At 42.6% G+C, this 14369-nt stretch overlaps 1 protein-coding gene across 1 annotated transcript; it reads left to right on the top strand.

Moving 5' to 3' along the window:
- Positions 1-18: 18 nt before the first annotated feature.
- On the top strand, positions 19-14017 carry haus5 (HAUS augmin-like complex, subunit 5). The gene is made up of 19 exons (XM_058073568.2): positions 19-261; positions 340-402; positions 507-539; positions 1404-1428; positions 1513-1645; positions 1725-1884; positions 1979-2066; positions 4783-4874; positions 4954-5008; positions 5165-5289; positions 5357-5438; positions 5525-5679; positions 8719-8881; positions 8949-9029; positions 9107-9252; positions 11748-11841; positions 12092-12230; positions 12301-12433; positions 13799-14017. The coding sequence occupies exons 1-19, from the start codon at positions 164-166 to the stop codon at positions 13896-13898; spliced, it is 1965 nt and encodes a 654-aa protein (XP_057929551.2). The 5' UTR covers positions 19-163; the 3' UTR covers positions 13899-14017.
- The last annotated feature ends 352 nt before the right edge of the window (positions 14018-14369 follow it).

A 14369-nucleotide genomic window follows, 5' to 3' on the forward strand; every position in this document is an offset into this window, starting at 1 on the left:
GAATCATTTTCCAGTCTGTAATTTGTGATGTATTAATTTTTTAAAAGTACGTGAGTACAAAAACTCCAATCGACCGGTTTGTGTAGGCTACTACGGCAAAGAAGTCGATAGCTTGTTGTGAAGTCACGAGCAAGCTATCTGGCGGTATTTGGTTGACGTTCCAATGGCGGACAGGACTCTTGCACAGGATTTGAAGCGTTGGGCGAAAGAAGAGTTCGGTCTTTCTGCAGAGAGCCTGCCGAATAACGGCTACTTCAACACGTCTGTATCACTTTTTACAACTTCAACCGTGGCGTGTTGTCACAGCTTAATAAACACTTGACTTGACTGTCTTCCCAGGCTGTGTGTTGGGGCAGGAAAGTCAATATGGGACTATATCATCCATCACGTCTTCCACGAAAGGTTCGTCTTTCAATGTTGAATATAATGCTAACAACAAGGAAGGCGTTTTAGTATAAATATATAGTGTTTTGGATGTTTACACTTTCTTATGTCCTGTCTTGTAGAAACGCGAGGAACATAAGAGGAAATCTTCAGTGGTATCCTTTTGCCTCTGAATGTTTGACCATATTAATAACCCCAATTAGAGGAAAAGTTAATGTTTTGGGGGAATTTTAAACACATCTTTCTCATTTATGTGCATTTTAAAGATATAAAAATAGATAAGAGGGCAGTGAATGAATGCATATAATGGGACACACAAAAAGGCCAATATTAGAACACAGAAAGAAAAGCTTCAACATGCATGTAGTAAGAGGTACATTCATGATGAACATGTAGTACTTTGTACTCTGAGAACTTCCTTCCTGAGTGCATTGATTTCACATAGCAACATAGAAAGGAACGCTACACCTAGCCTCAAAATATGTAGCTTTACCTCAGGCATTGTGAGCGAGAGGATGTGTTGTGGCGAGGTGTCACTACGCCAGAAAGGTAGTTCTTGCGCGGAACAATGTTAATAATAATAATGTCGATGTAGCTTGGTTAATATGCAGATCACATTATGGAAATGGAGCCTTGTTGTTTATTGGAGTTTTTTTTCAGAAGGCTTTATAGGCGGAATAGGTGTGTCCCATTATGTATATTCTTAGTTGCATGCTTTTGTCTGTTTTTATATCATTAGAATGCACAGAAGAGAGTGAGAGAGATGTGTGTTCATACCTCACATAAGGGTTGCGGCTGATGGGCAAATTTAAAACAAAAAGTGCAGGAGTTATTTGCAGTGGCTCCCCCTCGGTAGTCTGGCAACCTTCTCGCAATGTTAAAGAATCCTTGAAAAAATTAATGGATTCAGTTGTTCAGCCATCTTCCCTCAGGGAGGCTGGCTGTGCCACACTTTGACCTAAGCCGTATCTGCTGTTTCTCTGACCGATCTGAGTTTTCTCTTTGACATTATCATAAAGGTACAAAGTGCTTCGAGACAAAGAGGTAGGCCACAATCGGGTTCATTCATTTTCATCTCATAACAACCAGCTCAGCCTTCACTTTGCTGTTTTTTTGGTGTGCTTTCAGTTGAAGCAGAGCGAGCGCCAGAGTGTGGCTGCTCAGAAGACTGAGCTTCAGAGGAAGATAGAGCAGATCAGGTCTGAGATCAGTCACTTGGACTCTGAGATCAGAGCGACCGAGGAACAGATGACCGGCCAAGGTTTCAATACGTTAGATGGTGATTATGGGCTGTTGCTCTGGATAAACAGAAGGCCCAAAGTTGTCATCTTCTTCCACAGAGCGGTCCATCACCTCTACTTGGGCTCAGGTGGAGGACAGCCAGCGCAGGGAGTTGCTCCTCCAGGCTTTCAGGCAGAGCTGCGTCTCGGGTCGCATGTTGCTGTCGAGTGACGTCGCAGAGATCAGCCAGCACTGCCAAACTCTGGAGCAGATGGCCAGGTCGGGGAGAACGGTCCCAAGTGGAACCATTTGCACTCGCGTAATCACTTCCTTTTTTTGACACTTTAAGACATTTCATTTGTGCATGTTGCAGGAGAGCAGAGGTTGAGGTGCTGTTTGAGAATCCCGTTTGTGATGGGGACACCCTCAACTCCAAAGCTGCCGTCGAAGCACAAGTCCTGGTAAGAGCCTCAAAGCAATAAATACAGTAAAGTCTCGTTATATCGATATTGTCGGGAGTCGGAAAAAATATCGATATAACCGGACTGTCGATATATCCGATCCTGCGCCGAACTGCATTAAAAGTGGGCAATAATGCACTTAAATCAATCTTTGCTTAAGGATTTCAATACCAAAAAAGAACACGGCGAACGGCTGCTTCCAGTCAACTTCACACTTCCACCACCAGAGCGCAGCACACACACCGATTCCCGCACTTCCTGGTTCACAGGTCATGCTCAACCTGCCCCACATAGCTGGCCAAACACATGCCTGCAACAGAAGAACCAACTGCGTTCGTGGTTCGTGTATGCTATGTCAGTTGGTTCTTCTGTTGCAGGCATGTGTTTGGCCAGCTATGTGGGGCGGGTTGAGCATGACCTGTGAACCAGGAAGTGCGGGAATCGGTGTGTGTGTGTGCCGTTCGCCGTGTTCTTTTTTGGTATTGAAATCCTTAAGCAAAGATTGATTTAAGCTGCTTTTGTATCGATATAAGCAGACCAAATTGGCTGGCGGGAGATGAAAAGGGCATCGTAGTAACCGGATTATCATAATAACCGGGTATCGTACTAATGGAACTAATTATATCATAAAAGACTAGAAATTTGCCGGGAAATGAAAATAGTATCGTAATAAGCAGTAATTCGTTATAACCAATATCGATATAACGAGACTTTACTGTACGTGCACTGCACCATCTAATGAGATCCAGTACAAGAGCTACATCAGACATTTGCCTTTTACAGCGATAAACACTTAAAGGGGAAGTGCATTTATTTTGGAATGTTGCCCATCATTCCCAATCCTTATGTCAAACATGAACACATATTTCTTAACCTTTTCTGTGCATTAAAACATGAGAAAACAAGTTAATTTCAGCTAGCTTACAATGCTGTCTTTGGGATACTCTTATTTCCACTGTGAAGCACTAAAAAAAACGAAAACAAAACATTGTATGGTTTGATATCCATGCTGTGATCATGCATTAACACGTACACTGATGATAACATGTCATAGTTGCAGTATCTTGCCCTATTTGGATGATTTAAAACACCACCCAAACTTCTTTTCTCATCACATTGATACACATACTTATGCTCGTTCCGTCAACAACAACAGCAGCATAGATACGCAACAACACACAACGATGTCTGCTCTCCTTGTGATAGCGGTCTTCATAATCGAAATAGGTGTATCGCAAGGACAGCATTGTAAGCTAGTTGAAATTAACTTGTTTTCTCATGTTATAATGCACAGAAAAGGGAAATAAATATGCATTCATGTTTGACATAAGGATTGGGAATGATGGGCAAAATTCCCCTTTAACATTACAGTGCAGGAGGTTCTGGGTTTACAATGTTCCCTGGCTGTGACCCACTCCCATAAATTCTTAATACTGTACAAAACCTAGACGTGCGTCTCAACACTGAGGAAGGACATCGCCACTTTTCCTTTTTAATTTTTTCTTCATTATGTCTTCCAAGAAGGCCTCACGGTGGATGAGTGGTTAGCATGTAGGCCACACAGTCAGGAGATCAGGAAGACCTTGGTTGGATGTTCTCCCCGTGCATGTGTGGGTTTTCTCCGAGTACTCCGGTTTCCTCCCACATTCCAAAAACATACTAGGTTAATTAGCCACTCCAAATTGTCCATATGTATCAATGTGGGTGGGAATGGTTGTTTGTCTATATGTGCCCTGGGATTGGCTGGCCACCAGTCCAGGGTGTACCCCGCCTCTCGCCCGAAGACAGCTGGGATAGGCTCCAGCATACCAGTGACCCCAGTGAAGATAAGCGGCATAGGAAATAAATAAATGGATGCATGGTCTTAAAGTGTCTCTCCCTGCCTTGCAACGCCCCTTCCAGTGTGAAGGCAACCAAGTAGTGAGCTACTGTTTTTTATATGATTGTGTCATTGAATAATTAATAATAATTTAATAACAGCCCGCTGCAGGCTAAGCTTATCTATGCCAGCGTGGGCGATGGCTCACGTTGCAGTCTCATTCCACTTTCTGGCATCTTTGTTGACACATTTTGCCTGGCTCGAGCGAGCTACAAGTGGCTATCATGCTCAATGGCTACATGCTGACTTACTCTTTGAAAGTGTCACTGAACAACCCTACTCCCCAGTTACCATTCTAATACTTATGGCTTGTCTTCAAAACACTAGAGGTGTCTGAGTTGGGCAACATCAGCACCGAAGTGGGTCCAGCTTTCAAGGAAAAGTCCACTTATTTTTTATCCACAATCCTATGTGAGACATGAACGCACGTATTTCTCTTTTCAGTGCATTCTAAAGAAATAAAGAGAGCTCACTGCTACTAAAACACATCCATAAGCCTCCAACAAGGTTTTATGTGTTTCTAGCCATGCTGTGAGCATGTAGTAACAGATACTTTCATGGTAGCATGCAGCACTCACAGTATTTGGGCCTTTTTCAAGCATTACAGGAACTTCTTTCTCATCAGGTTGATTTCACGTAGCAATACAGATACAACACCTACACCTAGCAGACTCCGAACTGTGGTGAAGCTCGTCGCTAGCCAGCTAGTAAGACGTCCTAGCCTGGACCTTCTGTATGTTTGTCTTCTATTGGATCCCGTCACAAGTGTGCAGCTGTACCTAACTCTGATGGAAGCTATGTTTGTGTGTCAACTAATGAAAGCAAGTTTTTCATTAGCGTAACGTGAGAGAGCTCTGTAACGACAGGCTCCACTTCTATCAGTCCTTACAAGAGGGCGTATTGAAAACGGGGGACTCTGGAGCCGCACGGTAGGCGCCTCCATTTATGAAATAAAACTTTTTCAACTGCTTTTTACTGCATTGTTAACTTGCTTCTTTCCCGCTGCAGTACGACGAGTGGGCAGAGGACGGCGGTGTTTCAGTACTGGTTAAACGCTGTGGAGGTTGGTCCTTTCTAATGCATGTCTCATCTCTCATGGCTGTCTAAGCCTGCTTTGAGTGACACATCGGGACTTGCTGAGTCGTGGGACATGGACGGGTTGGCAACATAAGCTGGTTCCACTGCACTGCCCTACTGTTGCTTCTTGTTGTGTGTTTAGAACCTGTTGGGTGCTTATCCTCCAAACCACGTCCTCTCTGCATTGCAACATTTGGCTTCCAAAGAGCAGAAGGACTTGGAGAAGAAAGTGACTGTGGATATCACGCAGGACATGGCAGCTCTAGGGTAGGCTCCACAAGACGGACATTTTCAAACGGTAGAGCGTTTTTGTGATGTGTGGTTATCAATGTAGGTTTCGTCATGAAAGTGATCATCTGCTGGACATCTCAGGAGACGAAGATAACGACTTGCCGTCCATTAATACCCTCTTGCAGGTCCTGCCTATCAACACGCACATTTATGAGCTGAATCACAAGGTGTGAGAGATGATTAGACGTGTGTCCTCCATGTACCATTCCAGGCTGCATGGCAGAGAGTGGAGGAGAGTCTAGTTGACTTAGCTCAGACTCGCTCCAGAGTCCAGCAACTCCAAAACCAGCTGCTCACTCTTAGGAAGGAGGCCGAACAGGAGATGTCTGGGTTTGGCAATGACCTCCACAATAACTCTTTGGTGCTGTAAGTCCAATCTGCATGAAACCCAAAACAAGTCCAGAGATGTTTGCCCACTTGAATCTATGTAAAGCTTGGGTCACGACCATTTGTTTGTGGAGAACGCACCCTCTCTCTCCCTGCCTCCCTGATCCCATACTGGGTAAAATACTGATCCCATACTTTGTGCAAATATGCCTAATGTGTCTGGTAAATTGTAAAAAGTAGTGTACAGTATGTCAAATCACCGCATAACTGAAAATCTCTGCAAGACATCATTGTAACTGATGTGCAATATAACCAAGCTCATATACAGCAGAGGACAAAAACATACAGTATACAGTGCATCCGGAAAGTATTCACAGCACTTCACTTTTCTACATTTTGTCATGTTACAGCCTCATTCCAAACTGAATTAAATTAATCTCTTTCCTCAAAATTCTACACAAAATACTCCATTATGACAATGTGAAAAAAAGGTTTTTTTGACATGTTTTGAATTTATTAAAAACAGAAAACAAAAAAATCACATTTACACAAGTATTCACAGCCTTTGCCATGAAGCTCAAAATTGAGCTCAGGTACATCTTTTTTCCACTGATCATCCTTGAGATCTTTCTACAGCTTAATTGGAGTCCACCTGCAGTAAATTCAGTTGATTGGACATGATTTGGAAATATAATAACTGTCTATATAAGGTCCCACAGTTGACTGTGCATGTCAGAGCACAAACCCCAAGCATGAAGTCAAAAGAACTGTCTGTAGACCTGCGAGACAGGATTGTCTTGAGGCACAAATCTGGGGAAGGATACAGAAACATTTCTGCTGCTTTGAAGGTCCCAATGAGCACAGTGGCCTCCATTATTCGTAAATGGAAGATGTTTGGAACCACCAGGACTCTTCCTAGAGCTGGCTGGCCTTCTAAACTGAGCGATCGGGGAAGAAGGGCCTTAGTCAGGGAGGTGACCAAGGCCCCGATGGTCACTCTGTCAGAGCTCCAGCGTTCCTCTGTGCAGAGAGGAGAGCCTTCCAGAAGGACAACCATCTCTGCAGCAATCCACCAATCAGGCCTGTATGGTAGAGTGGCCAGACGAAAGCCACTCCTTAGTAAAAGGAACATGGCAGCCCGTCTGGAATTTGCCAAAAAGCACCTGAATGACTCTCAGACCATGAGAAACAAAATTCTCTGGTCTGATGAGACAAAGATTGAACTCTTTGGTGTGAATGCCAGGCGCCATGTTTGGAGGAAACCAGGCACTGCTCATCACCAGGCCAATACCATCCCTACAGTGAAGCATGGTGGTGGCAGCATCATGCTGTGGGGATGTTTTTCAGCAGCAGGAACTGGCAGACTAGTCAGGATAGAAGGAAAAATGAATGCAGCAATATATAGAGATATCCTGGATGAAAACCTGCTCCAGAGCGCTCTTGACCTCAGTAGACTGGTCATGTACCTTGACCATATAGACAGTAGACATTAGCACACAGCCAAGATCTCAAAAGATTCAGAACCACCCCGTGAATGTCCTGGAGTAGCCCAGCCAGAGTCCAGACTTGAATCCGATGGAACATCTCTGGAGAGATCTGAAAATGGCTGTGCACAGATGTCTCCCATCCAACCTGATGGAGCTTGAGACTTATTGCAAAGAAGAATGGGCAAAACTGCCTAAAGATAGGTGTGCTAAACTTGTGGGATCATATTCAAAAAGACTTGAGGCTGTAATTGCTGCCAAAGGTGGATCAACAAAGTATTAAGCAAAGGCTGTGAATACTTATGTAAATGTGATTTTTTTTGTTTTCTATTTTTAATAAATTCAAAACATGTCAAAAAAAACCTTTTTTCACATTGTCGTAATGGAGTATTTTGTGTAGAATTTTGAGGTAAGAGATTAATTTAATACAGTTTGGAATGAGGCTGTAACTTTTTCAAAATGTTTTTCAAAATGTAGAAAAAGTGAAGCGCTGTGAATACTTTCCGGATGCACTGTATCTAAAGTATCAATATTTTGATTTGGGAATCCACTTAAGCGCATGAACCTAGCATTGGAAGTATCGATATTTCAGGACCGATTCGCACATGACTGAACGTGAGAGACAAACAACTTTGCACACACTAACGATGTAAGAGATATCAGATATTAGTCCAGGTTCATGCTACGAAAACAAAAAAAAAATCTTTTTTAATATTAGTAAAAAAAATATGGAAGATGAGGAAAAACAGAAGGGATACAATGAATCTCTCTCAGTATACAAAGTACACCAGTAAAAGTCTACAGGTGAAATACAAAAATAATATATGTAAAAACAAAAACACAATACCCACCAAATAGCAGAAATGTCATGTATTTTAAACGTCTGTGGACCAGGGTCCCCCAGCAACTGGGCCGTGGGTGAGGCCCAATCAGGCCGTGAGAAACTTTCACGTGGAATTCTAAAAAAGAAAAAAAAAACACATACAAAATATATATTTGTAAATAACTACCTTGAATTGCATACATTGGCAAGTTTAGCTGCTCGGTAATTGTGCTGCAAATTATCTTTGCTAAGCAATATTATCGACATTTGTTTAGACAATGTTTTCATTATGATAACAAAAAAAACTTAAACCAATAATAATAAGAATATTATTAAACCAGTGTGGGGGAGTCCGCTTTGAGCTGGACCACATATGTACTGGTGGATTTCTTGTCTTCTTTCACTCGGTTATTCATTCAGGAATGACTTCTGACATATTTATGTACGTTCTCCCTGGCAATTCCTACTGTCTGTCAAACATTTCTCCAAATGTTGGCTTTTCGACTGTATTGAAACAGCCAGCAATGCTGTCTGTGAGGGTGCACCAGTAAGTGTTGACTGTCGGGATGAAGACATCCAGCTTAGAAACCATCGCTTTTGTGCCTTCATAGACGTTAGCATGTGCTTCCTAATTTGTACATTCCACCTTAGAAGTGCACACACAGTGCCGCTAGTTGCAGTAACTGCGGCTCACCTCAACATGGTCAGACTTTTGTTAACTGACTGTCCTTATAGTATATTGACCTTTACCGTACTCCTTATGGTTGTTAGATCATCTGTGGATCTGGAGCTCCAGTGTGTGATGAAGGCTGCAGCCAGGGATCATATCAAAGATCGCTGTATGCAGCTCAACCAGCACGCCAGAAGCCAGCAGGAAGCGCTGCGGAATCTTCACAGCCAGTGGCAGAGTGTTGTGGACTTCAGGCAGCTCGTGGTGAGGCTCAGAGCTGAGCTTTGCCCCTTCTGGAGATCTCTGTGCTCATGATGTTGCACCTTGTCAGCTCCTCAGACAGGATCACATCAGAGGTCTGATCAAGGATAACTCATCAGCTAAGACTGAGTTGATCCGGAGGCACAAAGAGGTGCGGCTCTTCTGGTATTTTTTAAAAAGTATATCAATACACGAACTTTGACTGGTCCTTTTTTTTTTCATTTATAGCTACAGGACCTTTTGGACGGCAAGTTGGTGCCGCAGTTCAATGACGTCACCAGTGCTGCCACAAGTCTAAGGAACTCCATCTCTAAGGAGGTCAAGCAGATGGGCACCATTTCCCTTCATGCTCTGGATAGGAGGACCGTAGACGGGTAAAGTCCTGTTCTTACTATATCATCACCCACCATCACTTCTATGTCAAGTACTTACAATATTATACTGGCTATCACCAAATCAGTTTTATAACTTTTGAAATTGCAGTTTTAAATTTTATTTTACCCCCCATGAAGTGTGTGCTTTTTGGGTTAGCGAATAAAATGTCCGTTAATTCATTACAATCATTGATACACTGAACAGAATGCAGAAGTGGATGTAGCTTTGCTAACATTTCTAATGAGATGTCAGCCACTACAAACATTTTGACATATTGGAACACTCCTGCTTGGTTAAGGAAGATTCCAGTTAGACATTTAAGATAAGATATTTTTTTATCACAGCCTTATTTTGTTTGCACAGACAGGATGTGGCGCTTTTATTTTGAAGGCCGGACGTGAGTCGTGTGTGTTGAGAATGTCTTACTTCACTCAGAACTTGCACACCGTCAACAGGCATCTTAAAAGGCTCGCTTAGACAACACAGTGTAAACACTCTCATGAAGCCCTTAAACCAGAGGTAGGGAACCTATGGCTCCGGAGCCAGGTAGGGCTCTTTTGATGACTGTATCTGGCTCTCAAGCATTTCTTACCACAATATAAATTTATTTTTGCTAACATTTTAAAGTAAACCATCACAGAAATGACTGTTAAAAATAATATTCAAAATCAACAACTTTCTTATGCATTTTAATTCATCTATATTCTGTAGCAATATGGCCAACCATATCTATCTTTCCTGATGATATTTTCCAGGTCAAACACCAAAACTTGATTATTACTGGGTAATGCTGTAGTCTACCTCGGTCATTGAGATGTCAAAAAAACATGTAAATGTAAACTTTCCTCCTTTAGTCAAATAGCTAAAGCTGCAGAACCAAGCCTTCTGACGAAGATGGCCAAAAGAATGAAATACGTCTACGGAGTACGGTGCAAAACTATGCAGCAGCAGAAGTTGTATTAATGGCAACAAGTATTTGATTTATTATTAGACACTGCGCTGCTCACGAAAGTGTGCTGGCCACACCCCATTGGCGTGGGGTAGTGTGCCTGGTCTACGTAATTAGAGCCCATTATCTAAAACTGTTGGTCTTACATAAAAATGCACACATTTTATTGTATTCAATGTTTAAAAAAATGTATATGGCTCTCACAGATACACATTTTAAAATATCTGGCCTTCATGGCTCTCTTCGCCAAAAAGGTTCCCGACCCCTGCCTTAAACTCAAGAGCAGTTTTTCCCACAACTTTTGCCGGTGTCTCAGGCCGCCGTACCGGCATGTTTAGTTCCTGTTTGCGGTGACATCCCGCCACGATTGAGTGGTCCGCCACATAAAATACTTCCCTACACAAATCATTTCCTTCACATTATGTCAATTTCTGTGACATACGTTCAACAGCAGATTCTGTTTTGACTGGCCAGTTCTGTTCTATATTGTTTGTGATTGTGTTCTGCATTCTTCTATTTTTGAAAGTGAACGATGAATTCACAAAAATTCTATTTATACGTGCTAGCTCTCGCCGTTCAGCCTCATTGCGGAGGTAACGTGATTGGGGTGACACATCTCAGCTAAAGCAGAGTAAACTGATGCTTCTCGAGGTAGATTGTCGATTTTGTCGAGTATATTTTTATCAAAATAGTCATGGCAAAATGTTGTGTTGCTGCTGGATGTTAACAGTATCCCAGTGATACTGTAAATTTAGTTCAAGGTTCAACCTAGGCCCAGGCAATATATTGATATATTTCTTTCACGCATGTTATGAAAAAACAAGCATATCCTTCATATGGATGTAGACTGGATTTGATGTGAGGGTCCATGTTTCAAGATGTTGTATTTTTGGTGTTGAATAGTGCTTTAGTAATACTTGCGTATTGGTGCCATACCGACCCCTTAAGCAAGTGTGCAGCTAAGGATGTTCATCTTGTTTGATTGACATTTGTGACTTGCCTCTTTCTCCATTGTTTACACTTATGCAGAGAAGGAGAGGCAGATGGACGCCCACTTGGAAGCATTTGGCTTCCGTCGGTACACAAAACAAGGAAGAATGACCATTGTCGAAGTTGCCACAGATCACAATAAGTCATGTCTTGGAAACACTATTATACATGTTACATAAACCTCTTTTCACAGTGATATACCGTTGGGGTTGGGGGGCTGCCTCCGGACAAAAATGTATCCATGACACGGGCTGACATACACAATCAAACAGTCCGTAAAGACCCCTTTATACTCATTTAAAGGACTAATTGAATGATAAGCAACTCCAGAGTCATTTACACTTACCATTCCGGGATTTGATGATTGGAGGAAAGGAGCTCATCAATGAAATCACCTGCTGGAGAAGCTGCAGTGCCTCAGCCCTCCATGGCATGAGAACAGAGTTCCAAACAATGTTTTCGCAAAGTTGATCACTCATGTCAGGGACCCTTTAAAGCACACACTGACAGTTGTGTAAGCCTACAGTCAAACTGTCTGCATGTTTGTCTCCTCAGAATGCAAATTGCTGCATCATGGCTGTCCATCCATCGCCTGCAGTCTCCGACCTTCAGCAGCCTGCGTCGGCACATGGCGTTCCCTCTCTACAGGGTGAGGCGCGGAACACTTCCATCTGTTGTAGCCGACGTGTTTTGTTCTCGCGCAGTGCGCCATGAGTTTGACTCATGAGTCTGCATGATGGTTTAAGAAAATCACGTGAATAGTTTGTTCTGATTCTGAAATGCAATCTCATTGATTGACTTCGGCGCCACAGCCGATTTGTGTTTGCCGCCGTGAACTCGGATAATAAATTCATATGTCCATGAAAATCAATGCTACCGCACTGACTTCCATTCTCAAGGCTCCAGAGGAGTTGTGGTCCAAGGTGCGGAGAGACCAGCTGGAGTTGCGTTTCCTCCGTCAGCTCCTGCAACTTCACTCCACCACACTGCAGAAATCCCAGGAGGGGGCGGTGCTGCTGCTTGCGTCCGATCATAAAGGTAATGCAACATAAATGTACAAAATTGATGTCATTAGACTTATGTTTTTTTTTCTCAATTTATTTTGAAGCCCTGCTATCCAGAGTCAAAGAGGAAGACGAAAAGTTGTTGCACTATCTGGTCCCGAGAGTCCGAGGCCTCACCCACAGATGTGCAAAAGGCATTTCCTATGGAGAGCAAGTGAAAAGTGCCATATCTTACTGGTGAGACGGCAAGACATCTGCTGCATAAAATGCAACATAAACTCAAAACAAGGCGACATCTGATTTAGGGCTGTAACGGTACTTTGTACATGGTCATTGGATTTTTCCATACTCATTAAAAGTGAGGGACAGGCATGTGGGGGCCAAGGCAAACCCAGCCACTGCAGTCCTCCACATCCTCTTACTGTACTCATTTTTCTTTGCTCCCATTTTTGGAGTCAATACGGACACGCACAGGAACAAGGAATAGCACGTTGCATGGAAAGGGAAGGGATAGCAGTCAGAAATGATGCATTTTGATGTTTTAAGCATGTGAGTTAAGACTAAAATGGCGAGGAGGTGTTCGGCGTGGAAGTAAAGATCCAAGCGTGCAGAGCATCTTCACAAGCCCCGTGTAGTGTGACGGAAAACGTGCGGACAAAAACGTGCAGGCCATCATTGGGCTCACAGAAGTCTGGGATAGTGACAGTGCCAAGGAGAAGCCCTTTTTCCTTGTCCTCTTGTTGGCTCACCTCAAAAAAAAAAAAAAAAAAGAGAAAGAATGTTGTTCCAAACACTTCATGATGAGGGGGGGAAAAATATGTAGCAGATTACTGTTTACCTATCTCACGGCAATGTAAACGCAGCTGATGTTCCCAATTCGTGGGTGAACAATCCAACACTTGGTGAATTCTTCTTCACAAGAGCAGACATCAAAGCATCAAAAAGCGACGCTGCTATGAATACTTTTCTAACTCCTCTTACTTGAAACCCCAAAAGCCAGAAGAACCTTATCAGCCACCTGAAATTTGAAAAGTGCAAAAGGTCTTCAGAGACCTCCGTGGTGTCACACCGGCTACTCTGGGTGTGTGCCCAAATTCAGTGCACCTTGCTAGGCCACGGCAAGTGATTCTCTCCCCTCTATGCTCTGCTTCTCCTGATAGTAGCAATGTGCTAGTAGTCATGTCATGATATTTCATTAGGACTCATCCATCCAATCCTCATTTCTTCCTGTTCTTCTTACCTTCAGGTGTGCACAAACTACATTTATATCTAGTTTTTTAAAAAGGCGATCTAGTATATCTCATGGGTCTTGAGAAGCAGAAAGTTATCGGTATGTTTTTTTTTTTTAAAATAAAGATATTGTGCATCAGTAGTAATAAGAGACAAAAGTCAGCCAATCCATAATGGAGTGAAACCTTGTATGAATGATGATTACACTGATAATAATCTGCACTTTCAGATTTGTATGACATTATATCCTCTTTCTTCCATGTTCACTTAATCCTACGACAGATAATAGCCAAGTATGTCAAAATAAAAGCCAGGTTATTCATTAGCATCCATTGTCTTATTGGGAACTTGCTCTTGTGTGCTTTCATACAGGTGGGCTCAACCAGCACAGCACATCCTGCCTGACGTCTGCAATGGAGGACTGACTTTTCAACAGTGGCTTCAGAGGTGGAAACTGGCTGTCAAAGCCTAAATACACAAGATCACTTCTAGCCTTCCAATGTGGCAGGACTCCCAAGACCTCTTTGAAATCACTTTGTCATATCTCCCTGTTTCACTGTGATATGTATGTTTCTTACTAATAAATGCATCCAATGATGTGGCCTTGTCTTTCTTTAAATCAACTTAATGCTGATCACACTTGTAGAGGCACAGGCATTTATTGAAGTCAAGCTATCGGTACTGCTAATTGATACGGTGGAGTAGTGTAGTAGCTATCCAAGTGTATGGTTAAGGTTTTTAAGTCCATGGGGGAGTGAATCTTTGCGATATCTCAGTCGACACATGTACTGTATGGATCATGTCGATACCAAAGATGGTATCAATCGACATAACCGTGTTGAGCTCGATGACGTTCAGTTCTTTACAACGTTTCGTTTTCAAAAAAGATGTTTTTTTACCCCTTTAATATATTTCTATATAGTTTACTAAGTCGTGGGACACC

This window comes from Doryrhamphus excisus, linkage group LG4, assembly GCF_037039965.1.
Source record: "Doryrhamphus excisus strain RoL-2023G ecotype Guam linkage group LG4, RoL_Dexc_Guam_v1.1, whole genome shotgun sequence".
Taxonomy (NCBI): Eukaryota; Metazoa; Chordata; class Actinopteri; order Syngnathiformes; family Syngnathidae; genus Doryrhamphus; species Doryrhamphus excisus.

Bases quoted from the DNA above. Each gene is read 5' to 3' on its own strand.
- haus5 (XM_058073568.2), top strand. From the start codon at position 164: ATGGCGGACAGGACTCTTGCACAGGATTTGAAGCGTTGGGCGAAAGAA. The intron at 5,009-5,164 runs GTTGGTCCTTTC...TTGTGTGTTTAG, and splicing joins ACTGGTTAAACGCTGTGGAG to AACCTGTTGGGTGCTTATCC. The intron at 11,842-12,091 runs GTGAGGCGCGGA...TCCATTCTCAAG, and splicing joins TGGCGTTCCCTCTCTACAGG to GCTCCAGAGGAGTTGTGGTC.